Source organism: Triturus cristatus, chromosome 10 (assembly GCF_964204655.1).
Source record: "Triturus cristatus chromosome 10, aTriCri1.1, whole genome shotgun sequence".
NCBI classification, from domain to species: domain Eukaryota; kingdom Metazoa; phylum Chordata; class Amphibia; order Caudata; family Salamandridae; genus Triturus; species Triturus cristatus.
In genome coordinates this window covers 492,964,182-492,988,021 of record NC_140593.1, presented here as the reverse complement: position 1 = coordinate 492,988,021, position 23,840 = coordinate 492,964,182, and the positions used below count along the sequence as shown (strand labels likewise).

The 23,840-nt window shown below is 43.4% G+C and overlaps 1 protein-coding gene across 18 annotated transcripts in view; it reads right to left on the bottom strand.

Annotated features, from left to right (window-relative positions):
- DIP2C (DIP2 acetate--CoA ligase C (putative)) overlaps positions 1-23,840 on the bottom strand; it is a 1,028,010-nt gene that overhangs the window by 737,214 nt on the left and 266,956 nt on the right. For 10 of the 18 annotated variants that reach the window (XM_085631919.1, XM_085631922.1, XM_085631921.1 and 7 more), the window contains exon 2: positions 40-132. The exons of 6 other annotated variants lie outside the window; for them this stretch is intronic. In XM_085631919.1, the coding sequence (XP_085488045.1) occupies positions 40-132 (93 nt within the window). The remainder of the gene's footprint in view (positions 1-39; positions 133-23,840) is intronic. 2 more of the 18 variants (XM_085631938.1, XM_085631937.1) reach the window with 1 other exon arrangement.

Sequence of the window (23,840 nt, the reverse complement as noted above, 5' to 3'; positions counted from 1 at the left end):
ACACATTTTAACAAAGAAGAAACTGAACAACCCTCTCACCCACTGGAGGTTGTCCTTGGAAAGCAGAGTTGAGACGCACTGGCAGGGAAATGTGAGGAAGTCTGTACTGCCACTGTCTGTGCTGTACCTCATCTGTGGATAAACGCAGGGCTTCAGTTTCCAGGTCTGTCATTCGGCACCGTTCACAAGCACGATATTCACACAAACGTTTACAAACACAATCGCTGTAATAGGCTCTATAGCATTGCACAGTCTTTCCTAATTCAAATCCATTCATTTTACTTTACTTTGGGACGAAGATCTTACTCGGTGTTTATCTACAAATATGGAGAAGCGCTAAAATAATAAATATTCTTAAAAATCAACTTATAAGCCTATAAGCGAAGCAAGGCTTCCTGACTAGTCTTTCCTCACTACAGCATAATAGCCATGAATGAAGGCTAGCCATTACTTCCCACAGGTAAATAAGTACATCTATCCCTTTAGAAAATCATTATTTTTGAGTTTATTTATTTTCTGATATTCTCAGATACATTAAATCAAAGGTTAGCACCAGTAAAAAATATCTACCTCTTTGCCCTGCCCACAAAACCGAGAATGACAATCCAAATCCTCTGCTATACCCAAATGTATGCATACAAAAATATATTTAAGGGAATCTAATTGTGGTTTGGATTGGCCACCTACGCAAACCTTACCATAGCCTTTCATGTTTGGCTCTTGCAAGAAACACTTTTTAAGATCTAGTCGCAGGACCAGTTGAAATCATCTTGTTCAAGCAGCAAGAGTTTACTGAAGACCACGGCCTCCCTGCTGTTCAAGCATGAGCGCCTGGCAAGCGGGTGCCGTTTCAATTCGAGCAATGTACCAGAGCCTATCCAGTTGAGCAGCTTCTTTCCCACTAATGGATGGGCCCCTGTCAAGTAGGTACAACTTCTACCCTTTTAAGGTGCATGCTCTCTGCATGCTGGTGTAACCTCTCTTCTGGTGCATGACGGTCCTAGCTGGAGGGGAGACCTCGTTCCTGGTGATGGATGGAATCCAGCTATGCGCGTACAGCCCCTCTCTAGTAACGGAATAGCTCTGACATGGACTACATCTATTCTTCTGGCCTGGTGCTGAGCTACAGGGGCATCTGTGTCTTTCCGTACCTTAGTGTTTACAGTCTTCAAACAAGAAGTCCAGCCTTGACCAGTGTGAAAGAAAGTGATCTTATTAATCTCTAAGAATGTGCTTCCTGGTGTCCCCACAAAAATTACTCCAGAATTATAATTCTGGGCAAGAGAATTTGAGCGGGAAAAAGGGGTTTCGGGGGTGATAAGTGTTACCCAGCGAACAAAAACATCTGTGACGGCTACAGTTCCATTTTAACATGTTCACCGTAACTGTAGCACAATGAGCAATCAAAATCTTTAATTTGTAATTATTTGGGGAAACAATAATCCGCCCACCCTATTTTCACAGATATTCACCAAATTTGAACTGTGATACGTCCACTCAAAGTTGTAGATCCGTGACCCATGGAACAGGCACATTCTAGCTCTGCTTTCATTAAACTCCACAAAACAGAGCGCCTTCCAAATCTCTATGCAAGGCCGGCATGATTCCTAAAACCTCTTAACAAAGTGATTTATGAACAGCATCGCACATTCTGAAGAATTAAACTGTGTGGTTTTGTAGTGATTCTGGGTTAATATTAAGAAATACAAATGGAAGAACCGACCAGTTTGTACGCCAGGAGGAGGCCATGTTAAGATCCACTAAGTATCAGCCCAATTATTGACAAAGACTCCATGTTGGCACTTTGCCCATAGCACCAACCTCCACAACTTCCGGCATTCCAGGCACTCTAGTGCTCATGCAGCCTGTGGCATCAGGTTCGATTCAAGGGGCAAGGTAGATGCAACCTCTAGGGTACCACCTAAGATGACACCTGAGTATTCCTATAACTGCAGATGTGGTACAGTTGACATTTTGGGTAATGGAAAGAAAACATTAAAATAATACTTTATTTAGTGCAGACAATTTCTTGCACCACCCTGCCTAATTTGACTATTGATTACGCTAAGCAGCCGTTTAAAATAGAACACAAGTCTCTTATCCATCTTTGATCCACCCTACAGACTCCTTTAAGTTCCTATCAACTTATCCATACTAACCACAAATTCTCCATAGATACCTGTAATGTGTTAGTTATTAATACAAGCTCTCGCTTACGACACTGCTCAAGGCAATAAACCTCATGTGAGGACGAAGTACAAAAAGGAAGCGGCCCCGCCGTAGGACTGTCCTAAGATGCATATATCATTCTAAGGACAAACCTAGAAGGCCATGCATTTTAATATTTCATTAAAAGGGTGCTATTTCAAAGGTAAAGTGAGCGTTATATACTGTTTAAAACACACACCTTTTCACATGCATCCGCATTATACGTTCACTCAGGGCCAGTGGTTTACTCCATACAGGTGGACTGTGTCTGAACCACACCAGAAAACCCAACATGGCACTTATGAGTGAGAAGATCGAGAGATTGATTGAGCAGTGTGAAGGGTGATATTGCTGTAGAAAAGGTGGACTCTTTATTCTTAAATACACATATCAAGGAACTAAAACAATTTGCCAGATAGGAAACGTGGTAGACATTAAGGTCAGTGCTGCTGGCTAATGTGTACATTAGTCCGGAGGAAAAACACATTAGGAAATTGCATACATGCAGGACAAAGACTGAGAAACACAAAATTGAACAGTCGCATTGTCTTCTATTTGAGAGGTAAATATAAAACAATAAGTAAAATTAAAACAAGGAGGAATAAAGAAAATTATTTCCTATAATTCGATAAAACATAAATGTGTCTCCGCTTGGATAGAAACAGAGAATTTGCATGTTAGCTCCTTGAACACATGGAAACTTGTCTTGCACTCAAGTAATATTCGACCAGAATCAAAACAGCGAACGGCGTAAAAGCAAACAAAAAGCGCAGACACTGTTAAAGAAAATGGCATCCCAAACAGCATGTCGGGGGAGTGCTCTGTGATGCTAGCGCCACATTAAAGTGGCCTGGCGGGGAGTGAGGAAGAAAGCCAGTCTATTGGGCCGGCTTATAGATGCCCCAAAAAACGGCCTACCGGATGACCCTGAGGCATCGACCAATGCCCGCCTTCCCAATTCCGACCCTGCACATATATATTTTGTGCTGGGCATAAAAAGTCTACTGTAGGTAAAGTCTTAATTGCGCGCCACTAAGGAGAGCTGAAAAACAGATTGGGCCAACTGAATTTGAAGTTGAAAACAAATACCTGGTGCCTCAAAAAATGAATTCTCTCAAAGTGTGGTAAATAAACAGTGTCGAACTGTATTCCTAAAGCATTAAGTCAACTGAAGAGCGCTTGCCGGCAGGACAGCGCAGTATTTGTTTTAAGAAGCACACACAATCTGGATTGCAAACGTTCACCAGGCCTTCATTACACTTATCTGACAGCGAGAACACACATTGGACAAAAGCATTTGCCTGGAAAACCATTTGCAGTACTCCACCACCCCTGACATCTTCAGGGTTTTGGGGGTCCTGAGCTAAACGTATTTTGGGGGCCCCTGTTCGGATCAGATTTAAATTTCTGATCCATTTTCAGCTCTTTCATGCTCTCTTTGACCAGGTCACGGACTGTGCACAGGCACACTGGTACAAATTCTAAATGTGTTTAAATCCAATATAATGTTTCTGCAAATAATCTCTGTGACACCTTCCCATTTCTCATGTGTGAGATTCTGTTTGGATCTAAAATAAACTTTTTTTATGGATGTTGCATGAAACAAACATTTGTCTGCAAAATATATGTAATAGACTCCCACACATTAACCACATAAAAATTAATTAAAGAAAAATGCTATTTGCAACAATCTGTTTAAAAATTATTCAAGGTCATCATGGCAAGAGACTCTACAGAAGAGAGCTGGCTCCATCAGTGGGCCCCTGAAAGGCAGGAGCCCTGGGCCACAGCCCACTTTGCCTTAAAAAGTCTGCTGCGGCATATCCAACCGGAAGAAAACAAAAATACATTTTCAAATGCAGCTATGCCTTTGGATGCCTGGTGCGGTACTACCTGTAGGCATGCACTGTGTTTTAAATATTCTAATATCCCACTGGCTCTAAGAGCTGTGTGCTCAAAGATAAAGGTATGAAGCTGGTGCATTCTTCTAGATCAGGGGTGACGCAAGGTAGCCGCCGTCCAAGGCCTGCCATCCCACGGGTGAGCAGGACGAGCTTTCGACAAAGCCAGTTACTGTGGAAACACACGCTGGAGGCTCGCGGCGAGCTGCAAGGAGGCAGCGCTAATTATCCGGGATGGGGAGTTCTGGGAGACGTTTCCGACTGGATGGAGACTGACTCTGCCGATAGTTTCCTGAGTGAAGGGGTGGGGCACTTTCAATCAGATATTGTCACTGGTGGAAAGAAACAGCAAAGTCTACCTAGGGGCACGCCATCTTCCTACTCTACGTCAGTGCCTTTGACAACACGTTCCTAACCGACGTTCCACAGGTCAGCCACATCTGGATTCAGAAGGAGTGAACTGGTGTATCTGTGAGGGGAAACAGATGTTGGGGGGGGGGGAGAGGGATGGGCGGGGAACCGGGGAATGGAGAAGTAAAGGTGGGCGAGCCAACAAATCAAAAGTGAGAGCCGAGCCAAGGTTTTGGATCGGATTTTAGAGCCCGTGCCAGAGTCGAGCCCTGAAAATATTTGCCATGTAAAACATACAACAAACATCACGTAAAATATAATGAAGTCTATTCAAAATTAAAAAAATGTATTTCTTTAACATATGGAAGCTTTGACATTAACACCGAGAAATACTTATTAAAATTAAACTCACATATTTGAAAGTGCCTTCATACGTGATAATAAAGAAAAAAGATTTTTGGTAAAATAATATATTTGCCTAAGATCACACAATTTAAGCACGTAAGCCATGATTTATCTAGGGTTTCTAGTTTCACTTAGAACAAATCAGACAGTAAATTTGTCTTTCCTTATGTTAAGGCTTTGTTTTTACTTTAGTGCACTTTATTAGAAAAATATAACGCAAACTCGACCCTAAGGTACTGGAGCACTCTACATGAGAACCAGTTACAGTACACCTGCTTTGTTTATAAGCAGGGGAGATTAAGTGATTTGCCCTAAATCACAGGGTGTTGAGCTGACTAAGTCTTGGACCGGTTTCCCCAGTTCCAAAGTCAACAGCTCTGACCCTTACGCCACATCCATGGGACAGGCAGGCTGAAGTCACATGAAAACCTGGCTCGTTATGGGCTCGAGGTTTCAACAGGGCCTCGAGCTGAGCCAGAGACGGGCTCAAAACTGGTTTGAGCTTTCAATGGCTCGCCCACCTCTATGGAGAAGAGAGACCAAGGATGAGTGAGGGCTGAAGTCCAGAGAGAGGTCTAAACAGTGTGGTATATCACCTCCACCTCCATTCAACACTGTGTCTGAAACAATTTGAAGAGGTACAAGCATTTCTTTCAGTATTTTGAGCCCGCTGAAAATAACATCTAACCTGAATAGTTTTACAATATTTTTGGAACGCTCATGCACAGTTTGCAGATTAAAGGACAAGGTAGCAGTGGTGTAACACAGAATGATGCCCCCCCCCCTGCAGAATGTGGAGGGGAGCCCTGATCCTCCTATACCTCAAATGTATCCACAGGCTTTCGACGTAACTGGTGACTGCCAAAAAGGGGAGACACCCACCCCACCCCCTATGCCGTAAAGGCGTACATTTCAGCACTTCACGGGAGTGCTGACATTATTCAGTTAATACACGTAAACTGTTAACTTCTATTTTATTTATTTTAATAAAGTGCAGGAATTCAGCAATTCAGCAGTAAAATGTACATAAACAATGGAAAGTCAGTTTAATATTGTAAGCTTTGACCATCCCAAGAACCATTGTAACAGGCTATTGGTCGCTATATTATATGTGTATGAACAAATGCCTATGTGCAGTCTGCAAGGGTATTACTTGTATGACTTAAAACAATACACGTACATTTAGTTAAAATATCATACATTTTATGTTAGAATTAGAAGATCTGTGGCTTCTTGCGGTCTTACGCAACAGCGGTCATCTCAGCTTTGCAAAGAAAGCGCTACAGCAATCCGGGAAGCGCAGTCGAAGCCGGACACCAGAATGCAGACGGAGGTGACATGCTTTGAAATGAACTGTGGGTTACACTGTTGATCTAACCACAGACACTGCTGCAGCGGTTTAACAGAGGTTTCCGGTCAATGGGGTTAGTGTGCAATTTGCTTGGCTAATGAAGTAGGTTTCTGGACCAATTTGATGCTAGAAAGCAAAATAAATACTTTGAATTCCACTTGCCACCCTCGGTTTTAGATTGTGGTCTTATAAGAAGGACCAGTGACCAAACACTTACCAATGTAAGTAATGACGCCTGGGCTTCCAAAGGTGGAATCAAAAAAACCCACAAAATACTGTATGTTTAATGGGGTTCCTTCTTCAAAGGGTTTAGTGCTGCCTCCTCCAAAGCCCTCTCTGCTGGGTAACCGAGGAGCGTGCTGCAAAGAGGAGATCTCTGAAGAAGAACTAACTTCCTAACACCACCTGCAGGCAAGCTACGCTCTAAAGCATGTCAGAGCTTTGCCATTCACAGGAGCTCCAAAGCCGTCTGCAGACGAATCATACGACATTATTGTGAAGACCCAGTGCTACCATTATAAACTAAAAACATGTATTTTTAAATGCTCTAAAAGAGATTTGATCACCTTATATATCCTTTGAGAAGACCTTGAAAACACAACGCCCTAAATTAGTTTGTAGTTTGCATTTGAGTCATGGGTAACATTGTTTTGTTGCAAGTTTCCACTAATACGTGGGAAGAAATGGCTTCCATGAGGCCAATCATATTAGAGCCACCAAGGTCAAATTATATGGATATCTAGATTATATGGGTTACCAGACTGCTCCTGGAGAGAATACCTACAATTCAGCTATTTTAATCTCATCTATTACAGTTATTACCCCCCTTCCATGCTTCGGCCCTTCCCTGCCCAATGCATCACTGTAAACCTTGCTCCCCTCAACACTGAAATGCGCCCCAACCCACACGTTTCCCTATTCCGCTTCTTTTGCACCCCAGCTCCTGATTCTAAATACCTTCTTTTACAGAAATGTGTGGTTCTCTAGGAAGGTTTGCGCTTTATAAGCACACGCAGACATACCTAATGTTACAAGATGCTTACCTTTGCAAGCGCATCGCAGTGAAGGGCCAAAACTATCCGTTTTGTCCAGCACACACCCTATGGCAGTTAATACACCATAAGCTCGAAAAGAATAGACCCAGGCTCGCAAGTCCAACATAAAAGGGAGCTTCTACGAATAAAATGTGTGCATTCAGAAGATGGAGGAGATTTATAGGAAATATGAATACATTAGGCATTCAAGAAATTTTGCATTAAAAAATGTATATCATCTTTATTATTATTATATATGGGCAATCTGAACACCAAGAAATACACAGGTAAGGTGTGTGATTAACAGTGGTGTCCCCTATAGATGGAGAAATGCCGATGGGTGACCCTTATCACTCAAATGAAAATATGCGTTTCTATTCACAATCTGTTTGCCAAAACGCAAACCAAAGTAACTCAATGTCCATGTAAAATTGCAGCCTTTCTAAGTGTTATCACCTTAAAGAGTCGCTAATGTTGAATATAGCATACCAGTCTGAACTGGACTTAACTCGGTTGTTCAGTACACTCACTGTAATCACTACAAAGTTTTGTGGCAGAAGTCAGATTTTCAAGAGGGTAAAGCCCAACTAGCGTATGACACAACTGAATAAATATTTATCTAGAATAGCTGTAGTGTAGTCTATCCTTGTTAAGCTTCTAAGACAAACAGTGAGACAGTCACACTAGCAACTGGCTATTTTAAATACATGTAGGTCAGACCCCTTATAAATAAATTAAGAAAAAAAATGACTTGGATTAGGACAGTATGAAACCACATTTGATATGTCAATGTCAGACCAACTCAAAGGTGAGCAAGGTTTATCTTAGCTGTACATTCTTTATTAAACATCAGTGTGATCGGAGATTAAATTATGGGCACAAAACAAAATAACAATTGTAAAATTCTATCGTAAGAGTAATGAGGTTGAGTCTAAGCAAAATAATTAACATTTAGGGCTTCTGAAGAAAACAATCATGGTACTACATACTTTTTGGTCTCCAAAGAAAGTTCACTTCTTTGAATGTGAATGGGAAAGTGCACAAAAATGGTAAAATGCCCCAAGAAATAAAATTGGTCAGTTTTCAGTTGTTTCTTTAGCTGTTAGCATTCAAATAAAGAAACTGCACAATTGCATGTTGGTCAAAAGAAAAACACGTAAATAGTGCATAACTTGAATATTGGTCATTAAAAAGGCCTTTTCCTATACACTGAAATAATAGACATATTAACCTCTATCAATGTACGTAGCACTGGCTATTGCTAACTGTAAACAATATGGGCCATAGCACAAGAAACATAATTGAACTGCCTCTCATGACCAGAAATAACTTCAAATGACATTGATGGGGAGTTCTAGTGAATGGCACCCCAGTGCCATATGGGAGTTGGAGGTTCTCAATACCACCTTGAGGCAGACACTGGTAGTCTAGGACTTCCAGTGCCTAAATCTTGAATTTTGTACTAGACTACATACCCATCCATTCCAGTCTCTATAGGGCTTGATCATTGTATTATGAACCAAGACATCTGTAGCACGTTGTAGTAAACTTGTCACTTCGACTTTGGAACAATGAAGATAATTTATTACTTGTCCTCCCAGAATGGCGGCACTCGTGTGGAATTCACCAATTACTGCTCAAAGGCATGTTGTTTTTTTACTAAGCCATTAAATGCCAGAAGTAAATTTGCGGCGCCTCCACCCGTTGCGACATTGGGCACCCTCAACACCAGCGCATGGCAGGATATGGCCAGGTATTGCTGAGTCCCCTCCCATTAGTGGATTTGTTGTTCACAAACTCCCCTCCCAAACGGGGATGGTTGCTTCCAAAACCCCTCTTTCCCCCGAGGCATCGATAATAATAACTCTGGTGCATGCTGGGGACTTCCTCCCTGGGAGACTAGAGGAATGGGATTGGTAAAGATGTGTCCATCCTAGTGGGCATACTGGATCTCATGGCATCCACAATATCGCCACAAATCCAGTCAGGGTTCTGCTATAAAAGCAGACTGCACTCAAAAGCAAACCACTACTTAATGTGGGACTTCAACAGTAGCAGAAGTAGCATTTCAAAGACTAAAGCCACGAGCACTCTTCAATCATTCCAGGGGCAAAATGAAAGCACTGGAATGGTGAGGACTGGCAGAAAGGAGAACTACTGCACCTTGGAAAGAAACTGAGAGTCTAGAGTGCAGAGGGAGCACTGGATTGTGACCGTGGCTCAGGATGAAGTGTGAGATGTGTCTAGAGTTGCTGTAACTGTAATTACTGAAATGTTGGGAAAGAATCCCCTCTCGCCCTAATGTTGATTGGATCCCTCTTTGCCATAGGTCAATGCCGTCACCTTTCAGACAGGCACAAATCTTCCATATTGTAAAGTATATGCCAACACTGGACCACAGCACCATCTAGTGACTGGGATCTGCTCTTTATTGCCCTGCAACCCCATCCTCACACCCACTCCCTTTATCACAGTTGGCCATTTGATTGTGCAAGTGGCTGCTGTTCAAATGTGAGGGTGTCAAATGGTTGCATTCTATTCCCACTTAAGTATCTGGAATTTGACACTCAAAGGGCCTGATTAATGCGCAGCACACACAGGTGTAGGATGGTCCCCCAAAGCCATCATCACTGACCTACAATCGAGAACAACTGAGACCTTGCTCCTCCGGTCACTGTCGGACACGGTGGTTCTGATAATGACACTATCTAGACTTTTTTTGTCTTGAAAAGTAACAAATAACTGGAAGGTGACCAGGATTATCAACAATACCAGAACACACAAATGCAAAATGCTTCTTTAAAAGCCAAAAGCCCTGAACCACCATTACTTCTGGAACTCGTACCCATGATTTTAACAATTTGTGGAAAATAAAGGAAAGCCTCCTCTGAAAACGCATCCTGAAATTACCGCTCCCCTAAAGCCAGATACCGTCGACTGTCCAGAAATTCCAACATCAAGGCATTTCATCCTCAAGTGGAAGCATGAAATCAAGAAATGGTATTAAGGCATGATGAGGCCCTCAGCAAATCTAAACATTCGGCTTAAAAGGAAGGAACACTGGCAAAACAAATGACTGGTAGAAAGCAGATTTATAATTCAATTAGTCTCCTGAAAGATAAGGGAACTATTTTTATGGTGTTGAAAATCGGCCAGAGAAATTAATGCCTCTGTCTCATTTCCCTTATGAGTACAATTTGTGAGTGGTGATTAGAATAGGCTTACTCCACTGCCTCAGTATAAAGCGCTACATAAAACTGCACAGTTTACAAGGAATATAAAGGGAAGCACATCAAATGAAAATCTGGAATTGCTTGTCCCATAAAAATAAAACTTTTTGCCTAGTATTTATTTGTAAGACAGCTTGTTTCTCAGCATTTGAGGAAACTCCTCTACTTTGAAATGTTTTCTTCAAAAGAGCTGCAGTACCGCTGTACGAATGGGCCACAATGATTGTAGCCTCACTTTGCCAGGCCCTACCACAATGCAAATCTCCCAGCGGTTTCCATAGTTGCATTTACTTGCCATATCCTCCCTGCGAACACCCCCAAAAAATGTAGGGCTCAGGAAATATGAGGGCAGCTACTAAACTCGGGTGTCGTGCTTCGATTAAGTGCAAATAAAAATATTTTGAAAGGGTTATGTTTGATAAAAAAACATAGCTTACATTTTCTTTCCCAAATGTTTTTTTTCTTTCCTTAAAACTGTGTAATGTAAACTTTGGAGAAATTTCGTAAGTGTTACCAGCGGAATTAAAATTTCATCCAGGTTTATTCAAGTCTTAGTTCAATCAAACCCTTATTAGGGGATCTGAGGAAATACCTTTTAGATGAAGCAGTCCACGGTGGAATGCAATGACACACGCACAGCATGCACGCACTCTGTTAGCAGTGGCTACTCAAAGTGTAAATGAAAGACGGTAGTGGCGGCTCCTCCGCCATGGCGGATGAGCCTTGACTCAAAAACCCCGAGGCTCCCCAGACCAATCACAACGCTGCAATGCAGCGCTGTGATTGGTTTTGAGCGTCCTGGTTTGATACTCAACCAGGGAATAGGGGCCTTGGCATGTTCTCCATGCAGGCTGTAATGCAGCATACATGGAGAACGGGGAAAGTGCGCATGACTGGTTGCCGACCAAACAGTCATTGCGCACTTAGGAGTGGGCAAACCACTCCTCCCCTGCCGTGCTCCAAGAGCAGAGAAGCCCCGCCCACCCGTCTGCAAAGCAGCAGGAAGCAGCATAAAATTAGAATAAAGCAAAGTGATTATCATGTTATGTTTTTGCTTCAGGACCACCTCAACCCAGCTGCGATTTAGGAAAACTTGAAACACACTTCTTTAAAGGAAACTACGTCTCAATGCAGTACCACTGATGCTTCGACAACCCGGATACTCCTCCAGTCGCACATTAAGTAACCCTGGGCGTAGTTCGTGAAGTAGCGCTACGCGTAGCTATGCAAAGTGCACTACGCGAGCTATGCGTAGCACTTCGCGAACTGCGTAGTACCCTGTTCGCCCTGTGAAAGATGCTGTTTTCAATGATTGCACAGTGAGGACAAGCATCCGGCACTGTGCAATAATTGAAAATGGCATCTTGCACAGTGCGAGCTGTAGTTTTCTGCCGCTCGAGTAGATTTTTACTCGAGCGGCAGCTTTCTCAACGTGGACTGGTAGTTTCTCATCGAGAGCGGTCGCGAGCATACGCGACCAATCGCAATGAGAAACCTGACCTTCCCGCGTTGAGAATCTGCCGGGAGGTTGCTGATCGCGAACGAGGAAAAAGTCTCGCCGGGATGTCATTTTGCTTGCTCGCGTCGCCAACTTGACGTTGAGGACCGCGAGCAAGCAAAAAATGCCCGCTACGCGTGTTTGCGCTGTGCTACGTTCAATTCGCGTAGGGCGAAGTAGCGCAAACTTCCCGAGCGTAGCGTAGTGCTTTGCCCAGGATTAACATTAACTGCTTATCTGCCTTTGACCTTGTGCAGGACTCTGTTGCTATTTGGCTAGGTTTGCACTATGCATAGGCATATACACGATCAAAGGGGAGACAATAGCTCACTAAATTCTTTCACATCACACTTTACAACACTGTATAAAACCTGCTTTGGTGAACATCACTGAGCAACGTTTTGATGCAATGTACAATGGCCACCCAGCAGGCTCAGTCTTCCCGGCTCACATATTGAAACATTTTGCAACAGGCTCCAAACTAGACTGCTTGCCTCATCTTTGAATTAGGAGGATCAGACCCCCTCACCCAAACAACCTTGCAAATTCTGCAAAACAAAAACGCATTCAGTTCAATACCTGACCGTTACTCAAAACTCTACATTGCTAGGCTGTCTGCTCCCTTTCCTGTGTACTGGAATGCCTACCGACTCTTATCATCAACCTCCAGTCAAAATATATCCAATCTGTATTGTGGATTATCACTGTTCCATCATTCGGAAATCTCTTCCACTGCAGCAAAGATATGAACATACCTATTTGATGCTTAAAACGTATGGAAGGCCCATGCGTTGACTTCACAAACCATAGGAATCTTAAATTCTTTCTACTTTCCTTTGCTGCTCCTGTTCCTCCACGACTTCTCTCACTTTGAATGCTCCAGGTTGATTAAGTGCTATATCAAAGTTCACAACTACATTTAGGACTAGTTGTGTTTCCTTTGATTCTCAAGGCAGCTGCATGGAAACTTAAAAGAAAACAGTGATGTGGAAACGTTGCTCAGTCACAACATGTCATGATCAACTCATTCTCTCCATGCTCCGCGAGATGGCATGTGATGCACCCCAAAGTTCTAGTCACAAATACTTGTAAAAAGACCTGAGTGCAACCACTGAATGTTGTCCTTCAATACTCACTCTCAAATTGCAGATATCTGCAGGAAGGACACCGCTAGTATTTGGGCTGGTTAAAGACGAGAGATCCTGAGGAGTGGACTGAATCTAAACCACATACTTTGCGGATCCCTCATTCTCCTATGCTAAGCTGTATGATAAAGAACGAGTTGGCATTCTTTATTGCCAGGAGATGCTCGCAGCGTATTGGGACCCGATGCCTACTCCATCACGTCCCAAAGACATTTGGGGGCGTTCATTGCACACACCGAAGCAACTACCCAAACTTCACCAACGCACCCACCTCCATAGGTTCACCTACACAAACCGTCAATGCACTACGCCCGGTCATCCCCTTCTTGTTCTTCAAAGCATCACGCCGTAGCTCCACAGGTCCAGTCCTGACATTCCTGTACACCCGGTCACTACCACAGTACATACACTTGCAGGGAACACTGCAGCCTCTTCGCCTCTACGAGCTCTAGCTCATATCCCCTCTGATTGTAAGTGCCTCAAAGTCGTAGCAACACCCACGCATACCACGACTGTTGCGGCTTGTCGCCGCCATGTGATGCTTTGTACAAGCTGAATTATCTCTGTATGTATTTCAGCCATGACCGAATGTGACCTGTCTCTTTTCTCATTGTTTCGTTTGAAAATGACAAAGTTAAAAAAAAAAAACTAGTTAGCATTCTTTGATTGCGGGACCAATTTTGCTTGTAAATCACTTTCACCAGCTCAGAACTGAATACTCTCAGACCTATGTTTAAATCTCCCAGCTCATGAGAAGCTGCAAATTTTACATCAAGATGGGTGGAACATTAAACTCTTATTTCTCACCAACAACCAATTCTCGCAAGCCTAAAATGCATCAAACACTGGCCTGATGCTAGACCATCATTCTGTACTACAAGTGGTCAAAAACAAAGCATCCAGATCAATACTTCGCTTCAAACTGTAAAACCAAACAAGCAAGCACTTGACAAGAATACTTGGCTTCTGGATGTGGCAAGAGAGATCATCAAATCACTAGAATTCGGTCATTCTGCCCCTCATCAATGATCCCATTTCGCCACCAGATCTGCACCAACCAGATCATTCTGCTCTTCCAATATAGCCTTGCTTAGGGTCCCTCCTTTCAATTTACTTATATTCAGTGGCTGGAGCCAGCTTCCCAGACACCTCTGATGTGGACTCCCATCCTTACTATAGCCTTAAAACCCGCCGTAGTGGGCTATACCGGCCATTAAAGGCCCGTCTCAGCGTTAAAGGCCGAAGGCGAGGGCTTATAAGAAGGGAGCGGGACTTCAATGGTCGGTATAGGCTGTTAAGGAGGGCTATTAGAACATTCTACCACTAGAGGGCAGAATGTTCTAACAAATAAAACAAAAGCCTCACGGAGATTTAAATCCCCTTGGGCTCCGAGAAGCCTTTGTTCACAGCAGCAGCTGTGAATGTAAAAAAAAACATTATAATGTTGCTCTGCAGGCTTCTATCGGCCCGTAGAGGCCCGGAGCACTCTATTGTCTGCAATGGAGTGCTCAACATTCTAATGTTCTAATACAGCTTAAAGAAATCTCTCTCGCAAATCACAGTAAGAGATAGTGACTGTAATTGCTGTGCCAGGAAGAGACAGTACAGAGTAAAAGGGCATGCATACTACATTACATCAACACAGAAGTTTAATGCTTTAGCTCATTAAAAATACTAACTGAAAAAACTTAGACGATGATGGTGCGCTTCAGACATCAAAACTTGTTTTAAAAACAAATCGCTCGAAAAAGCATAGCTGAATTGACAATAGGACACTAAGTAAAAAAAAAAAAACACTGAATTTGACAGTTATGGCTAATCATAACTCTACATACCCTAGCGCACTGCTCATGACCTCATGCAAGCAGTCACAGATGACAATTAATGACACTGATGGCAAAGTAAAATAGCTCACTATCGACAGTGATGACATGACTATGGATAAGTGATTGTTTACGTATTAGATATTTTCTAGTGTTGTTTTGCTTTGCACCCGGTGGCGTAACAATAGCCCCCGCAGTGCGGGCATCCCCTCCCCTCCCCCAAACTCCAGGTGGGCCATTCTGGCACTGTATCACAGAATGAATGCTTCACATTATGCTACACAATTTCTCTTTTCTAGCCACATTATTTAGTCAAGCCTGCAACATAATTTGGTCCTCTGCTGCCACATAATTCCTGTGGCCTTGGTTATAGTTAGGCCGACGTTTTCATAGGAAGAGGTTTTTTTTGCTAATAACTTTGGTGCCGTTTGAAGAATCATCACAAAACTTAACCAAAAAAAGTTCATCTACCTCAGCTCCTTCCTCGAAAGCTTCAGGGTGATATGTCAAGCGGGGCTGAGAAAAACAGACCCAAAGAGCAATTTCCATATGGAATTTTGAACAGTGCCACAGTTTGAACGGCTTAAAAGAATCATACCAAATTTCAAAGGAAGCTAAATCTTTACCCAGAAAGCATGATTTTTGTGATTTGGTATAATTCTATTCAGTTCTTTTTGAGAAATAAAAATTCAAAATTTGTAGATATATGGATGGGTGGTTACGCGGGAGTCCAGCTGGCATGCTTCTTCAAATAATAGAGCAATCTGATTGGTCGAGGGTGGTCTTCTTTCCCCTCTGTCAGCCTCCTTACTTGTGCCCTGATTGGCTGGGTGCACCTGAAGAGCAATGTTGTGTCTGCCTTTACAGGACTTGGTTGTAGTGTTCTGGAAAAAAACAATGAATAAAATCTAAGAGTGCAGAATACCCTGACTCCATAGGCCTGCCTTGTTGGGGGGAGTGGAGGTCCCTTGGAATCCGCCCCCCCCCCCCGAAGTTAAATTTTAACATAAGGTTTGTGGGGGTGCCTGCCATGATCCCGCTGAGGTAACTATAACTTATGCCCTCGCCATGCACTGCTTATGAGCTCAAATATTATAACTCTTATAACGTTCTATAACATCACTGATAACAAATGAGATGACACCATTGTGCATGGTGATGGTACAACCTATAGCAGTAGATATATATATATATATATATATATATAAATAAACACACATATATACACACACACACACCTACTCACTGTAATAAACAAAGGTTACTGGGACATTATAGTTAGGCTCAGATTTCAATCGCACAAAACCATTGAAATTCAGCAGTTATAGTTACCTGAGCTAACTATAACTTACACCCCCGCAATGCTTATAACCTCACATATTACTTCACTCATGACATAGTCCGTGACATCACTGATGACATCCTCCTTTTGGTTCAAGACTAAGCCAGCCCCGGGGAGGTGGCGGTCCCCGGGGACAAGACAGGCCATGGGGAGGGGGAAACATGTGCTCCCCTCTGCTTGTTTAAAATTAAAAATAAGCCCTCAGGACCTGGGCCATCCAGGGGAAAATCTTCAAAGAAACTTGGGAGCACATGCTTTTATTCATTTTTTTAAATAGCTGTTTTCATGCTTTTTTTTTTTTTTTTAATTACAAAAATGCTTTTTTGGCCTAGCCTGGTCCCAGGACCAGGTCAAATGGGTCAAGGTATTCCTACCCTGCTCCCCCCTCCTTTCTTTTAAAGCCAAGATTTCTGCCAACACTTCCTGGTTGAAGTCTTGGCAGCCAATCGGATATCAGCACAGAGACTATCGGTTCCTCAGAGGAGCCATGTCCCTCGATATACAAATTTTGAAATCTTCTAATGACTCAAACTACTGAACAGATTTACACCAAATAACAAAAAGCGTGCTTTCTGGAGCAAGAGCTAGCTTTCTGCCAAATTTGGTTCAATTTCGTCCGGTTGTTGGGGCTGTAGTTGTGTTCAAAATCTCTATGGAATTAACATGGGAAAAACACTTTTTTTTACACCACCCCCCTTTTTCTCAGCCCCCGCTTGACGGATCACCCCGAAACTTTCCATGCACAACAAGACCCAACTAGACACGTCTTTTAGAAACTTTTGTGAAGATTCGTCAAACGGCATCAAAGATCTATGCAAGTCAGTGGACTTACTACCGGGGAGATCGGGGAAAGAGCCTTGAAAGTTGTGATGCCGGACCCATTGTCAATAACTGTAGATATTTCTGATGCGACCCTCAGCACATGTACATATCTGAACCTAGAGTCTAACCTCTTGCTCTCACTCGGAGAGACCGTTGATAGATTTTTTGTCCTACACCGAATGCTACTGCTCCACATTCAATTTGTATTGTGTATTCATTATTTTTCTGATTGTATGTTCATATTGCAAACAATAAATAAAAACATTTGTAAAAAATAAAATCTAGGCAAGTCAAAAAAATGCTTTTCCTATAGAAACTAGGTCCTAACTATACCCTACTGGCGACTGCCAGTAGGTAATAAAAATATATATATACACACACACACATACCTAAACACACACATGGACAAAATATGTTTTAGTGAACACACCTTTTCTCTCTTTTTCCTTCCCTGTCAGGTGAACCTTGTTCTCCCGAAGTCAAATTGTGACAGCAGCAGCATATTGTAAATCACCTGTAATCTCGTTAATATATAAATATGACTTATTTGCAAGAAGTTTTTATTAAAAACTGAAGCAAACATTCTCAAAAATATTGCAGTTTCTTGCGACGTTCATGACAAATTACAAGAAAACACGTACTCAGTGTTGCTGGTGCACTATTCGCAAATTATGAAGATTTTTAGCCAACAGAAATTGAATTATTCTGTTACACAGGCCCAAACGATTTTTTTCAAAATTCGCAGAAACAGCAGGGCTCAAAAGAAATGTCTCATGTTCATGGCCATATTTCTGATAATCAGGAACAGCTGTGCCTCCCACTGAGCTCTTTGCCGAAGGGTGAGTGCTTGTTTTTGGAGCCTTCCTACGTGAATCGTCAGTAAAATAGTACTTCAAAGAGCGCAAGAGCGTACACATACACACTGTTGACATATAACAGTGTGTGTCTGCTGTTTTCCAGCCTTAGGCCAGTGAATACAAATATTCTGCTCATCACTTTTGAATATAAACCAAATCACCTTAAAAAGGCATCAGCTGTTCCTGTAGAGCCTAGTCTGAGTGATTGTGGTCCATTTTGCACACCCCAGTGCAGCCGGGACAGGGCCTCCGTCGAACCAGGATGATGTCATCCTTCAAAGGAGTATAGCCACTACCGACAGAGAGCCGGAAAGGACAAGCTTGAGGAGGTATCAACGTCAAGCACCTCAGAATGCACAGCGGCATGACGTTTGAGTCAAGGTTCGATTATGGAGGCGGCACAGGCTAACAATTCTGGATATCAGCAGAATTAGGTCTTCCAGGTGACATGGGGAACACGGACCCCGATAGCAGGGGTTTATACATCATTAGAACATTGGAATGCTGGAAGCTCCATTGAAAACAATGGAGTGCTCCGGGCTTATAATGGTTGGTATAAGCCCGGAGCTCCAACATTCTAATGCTTCTTTGTGGCTGTGAACAAAGGCTTCAGGGAGCCTGAGGGGATTTCAATCCCCTCACGCTCCCTGAAGGCTTTGTATTATTTGTTAGAACATTCTGCCCTCTAGTGGCAGAATGTTCTAATAGCCTTATACCCCTTCGTAGCGGGGCTATACCGGCTTTTAAAGTCCCGCTGCCTTGTTAAAGTCACTCGTCTTCGACTCAGGCCTTTAACGATGCAGTGGGCCTTTAATAGACGGTATAGCCCGGGCTACAAGGCTATAACAGTGCAGAAGGCGCAGTGGCATCAAGGCCTATGTGGTGTGAGGGGGAACACTGTACCCCAATTAATTGCCTTTTTAGTTCTACAAAGCATGGAGATGGGGGCGATATTTTTATTAATATTTGGGTCTATATAACTCTTTCTACGACCCCCCCCCCCCCCCACACACACACACAAAAAATCCCCAGTCTGCCAAAGCCGGAATCTTTCCTTTCTTGATTATCTCTGCGGAGCAGCAACCATCGATGAAGCACATGGCACGTCAAATATTTCATACCGGGTTTTAAAAGACTGCTGCTCGAACGGAAAACAGATTAATGTCTGAGAGTAACCCGTATCTGGCAGGTTGCTGCTGTGCAGCGGTTACTCACGGATGATAAAATCACTTCCGGTAGGAATAACTCAATGACGTTGTATTTGACAGCACCTTTGCCTTCCATGTACACGAACATAACCTGTTGGAAAGGTTATGACGGCACAGCGCGTCACGAACGTGCGCGACCTCTGAGGTCATCAGAACACCTCACGCCAACATCTCCCTGGTGCATCTGCGCACCGGTTACTCCCGCCTCACGACCGGGTGCGCACTCTGCAGCGTCGCGCTACGATAAACGACTGAAGTGACGACTTCTTCCAAATTAGTGTTTCTATGGCGACAGGCTTAATGTCCTGTGACTATGTTTCTTGCTTCATTTCTAAGACCATCTGGATAAAATATATGACTTTCTTCCCTGAAAAATCAATTCTAATTTGCTGGGGGTTTATTCTCTCTTTCTTAGATACTGTTTTGAAATCTATATCTTCGAAAAAGCATAGGAATAACATATGAACCGATTGAGATTTCTATATGGCGCTCGAGGAAAATGAACGTTATCGCACTCTGAATTGTCTAATAAATCTTAGAACCCAATCTTATATATGGTTGCCACCACCATAAGAAAATAAATGCTTTCAACTATGCTCACGAGTCCACCGGGAATGCAACCATGTGAGAAATGAAACCGCACAGACAATTTTCCTGATTGCACACTACGTGCAAAGTAGCAGCAGAGGAAATTGTGTTGTTTGAGAACGGCTGTTAAATCAAGCAGTCTGAAGAGGACCAGACACTTTCCATCCCAAAACAAAACTGCCCATGCAATGTTTGATCTGCAAAGATCAGGAGTCTGCTTCAACTCATACCACAAAACGTGGCAAACTGAGATAAGAAAAAAGTCACTACTGTTAAAAACTATCAGACTACTTGGTCACCAAAAACAAAGGACTATCAAGGGCAGCTTAGCACTGGGAGACCACCATACCTCAAAACATTCTATCATGTAGCAAGAACCAGTGCTTAATTTGTAAAATATTAAGTGCCATGACTCTCCTCAGGAGGCCACTGCAGTTTGAACCACACATTGCCCCTGCCATGCTGCCAATGAAAGTAACAACCCAACTACTAACCATCACACTCCTACAAGTGGGACAATTCTGACTACTCCAGGCCACGAAAAGCTATAGGATGGCTTGGGTGGCTGGTACTAGTCATTTGCAATGTATATTGAATTAATAATTGCCTGTTGTTGTGGTCATATCTAAATTAGCCAGACCGTGCTACCCTGTGACAGACTGTCACAAGCGCCGGTGTTGAAAATTAACTGCCGGTGCCCAGCACCGGAAACCACCGGCTCAAATTAAACACTGGCAAGCACTTCGATACCCTTCTTTAAGGGTGTCAATGAATGAGTTTCAATGAAAATGCACCTTGGTAGGCGACACTGCATTTGCCATCTGTACGGCAAGAAGAGGCATAGAAAAATGCCTCAAAATGACAATTAAGTCAGTGAAGTAACTGTTCCGACAATCGGCAGAAGGCAGTAAAAACCCTCCCACTAGTATAAAGATCAATAAAGAAAAAAGCAAAGTGAGACAACACCGTCCCTCAGATGACCGCAGGAACCACGAGGAGAGAGAGGTAAGGGGGATTGGGCCTGGGGTAGGGGTTCTCATTTTGGGGTAAAAAGGGGGTCGTCTCGTCTAGGGGTAGTGGTTTAGGCTAGGGAAGGGATTGGGGGTCCTGCAGGGGGGGTATTTTAGGGTTTAGGGTAGGGAGAGGACTGGGGGTTGGGGGTCATGCAGGGGTAGTGTTTTAGGGTAGGGAGAGGAATGGGTGTCGTGCAGAGTAGTATTTTCAGGTAGGGGGAGGACGGGGGGGGTCGGGGGGAGGTTCGTGCAGTAGTGTTTGAGGGTATGGAAAGGATTGGGGGTCGGGGAGTTGTGCAGGTGTAGCGATTTAGGGTAGGGAAAGGATTGGGGTCGGGTGAGTCGTGCAGGGGTAGTGATGTAGGGCAAGGGCTGGCGGGGTCCTGCAGGGGTAGTGATTTAGGGTAGGATAGGGTAGTGTTACTTACCTTACATACGTTTACCAAGTGTATGCCGCTACCACGCATGCCTTTGCGGTGTAATGGCATGCACAGTAAAGGCATATGCGTGGTAAAAGAATGCGTTGTAATGATAAGTCGTTGTAAGCATACTAGCGGAGTAATACCCGCGTTGTAATGGCATGCGTGGTATTAGTATGCTAAGTAACGTCATACACTCCCCTTAAACATTTAAGTTAGTGGGTTTACAGACTTAAATGTAATTCCAAAACTGAAACAACTGCTTCCCACTTACTTTAGTCCCCAATGTGTAGATAGGTGTGCGCAAAGGTGGCACAATTAAAGTCTTGGTGGAATCCAAACCCCGATATAATGTGAATCCTGGAATGACCAGAGAGAACATTATCACATCTCTGATATGAGAATGCCGTCATAATTTGCCTCCTTACTACATGGCACCTATGGAGACAAGAGAATTTATTTTAAAAATAACAAGTAGATTTTCCCAAGCATCTGTCCATTGGACAAGTAAATTATCTCATGAAATTCCACATCTGTGTTTAGTATTCATTAAAGGAATATGACGGTCAGGATCTGCAGGGCTAGACTACACTAGAGTAAGCCAAGGTGCAAGCCATGTGTGGTAGATCTCTTCAGCCAATTAACTGTCTACCTTAAGTAGTTCGTTTCAGTGGATTGATAATGGTTTTCTCATAATATGACATACCCTGCAACAGTTCAGATTTGTTATGTCACCATAAAGTGCTTATTACACAGACAGCACCTATTCCAGTGAGCGAAGTGCTTGTTATGCAGCCTTTCACTTATTACAGTAGCTGACGTGGGAGCCGGTTGTAGTGACGTCACTGCTTCCGCCCCCAAGAGAGGATCCCTTGTTGCTATCCAGGGTTTCAGGTTATTCTTGGCCATTCAGGTTGGTATATTCCTCCTACCTGATTCGGCATGCTGTGATCAAGAGACATTGGCATTCTGCAGCCTGGCGTCCAGGAGGGCTCATGACCGGTTCAATGCTGGAATCTGAGGATCTCCTTTTTAGGGATGTTTATTTGGAAAAGACACGTTTCCACTCCTTCCTGACTTTTAACTGATCTTGTATTGTTCATAGCCTGGATGGCAAGGACTTCCACGCTTTGCCACTTGTACTGAGAATCGGGATCACCCAGATAGACCTATTCTTGAAGGTAGGAGCGATGGTGCCAGTCTTGGGTGACGAGTGCTGTTATGGGAATATTGTTGGCAGTTTTGTGGTAGGTTTTGTAGGCTCATCTTTAAATGGCATTGTGAACAATGCAAAGTGCCTTTTGCACAGAGCATCCTGTTACAGCTAGTCCATGAAGTGCCTGAAGTACAGGAGTTATGAGCTCTCTGGGGGCCGGGGAACATGAAGCGACAGTGTTACCCTAGGTAATAGAAGAGGCGCCTTAGCGTCAGCATAGTAGAGGGTGCTCCTTGTAATTTCAGCGATATGCAAGGTCAGGGATACATTCGAATCCATAACCGTTGCAAGATTTCTTACTTTCCTTATGTTAACCGTGAGGCTTCAATTCTTTGCCACCTGTTGTGTGATGTTGGGTTAGCCATTGTCCCCAGTTCACAGTTTGTTTTTGCAAAATGCAGCAGGCCGCTTGTGTAGCAGCAGAGTTAAGGAGCAGCCGCTTGGGTTGTTATTCGGTATCACTACATTGGCTACAGCACTTTTTCTATTCAGACAGCAAGCTGCTCGTGCAGCAGCACTGTTTTGAGGCAACTGCCTAAACTGCTACTTTATATTACTACATAACATACCTCACACCGCCCAAGCTTGCACCAGGCTGCAATTGTAGCAGCACACTTATGGAGCAGTCAACTTGGCTGCGAACACACTGTATAAGCGGGCACCCCCAAGCTTCTCATGCGGGCCAGAGCATGCGTTTGAGGTGGAGTGCAGTCTCAAACTTCACCTCTTCTCAATAGATGTCCAGTGCTGTGTATATGCACTTATCTAGACTCGCTTCTAAACACCTCCCCTCTGCAGAGGGTGCAAATGGTAGCTAGTATATGATCCCTGGCACACTGTGTACACTATTACAACTGTCATTAGATTGCTCGTCTGTTCTCTCAGTTGCAGCGCTAAGAGACTGAATATACGGGATAGTGCACTCGAACACACTCATAAAATAAATAATTGCATCAGCATATACCTTGTTGGGTAAGTTTGTTTACTTGAGCTCCATCTATTACAATTAAGATTAACTGAAGGGTAGAAATGTGTCACTACACATCTGCTGTGGCACCACCACACCTACAGGCCACCTTTTAATAAGAAAGGATGCCCATAAAAAATGGTTATGTGCCCAATTGGTACTTGCTTTTCACCCAAATTGCAGAGAACAAGCTAGTCAGGGGCCAATGATTTTGAGTCCATAAGCGTGTATTCCTCGTGAGTTTACTTAGAGGCCCAACTTTGTTTTCAGATTTATTTATGCCACTACAGCACCAGAGAGTTTTTAGGTCGAGCCTGGGCAGTGCATGCGCCTATCTGCAGCATGCTGTATTGGAGTATGGAATAGAATCTCCGCCCACACTTGTCATGGCTTGTGTCATTGTCCTTCGTAAATGCTGGCTTCTGATTCGTTAATAGGCTTGTTAGTCCCTCCTTAGTACCA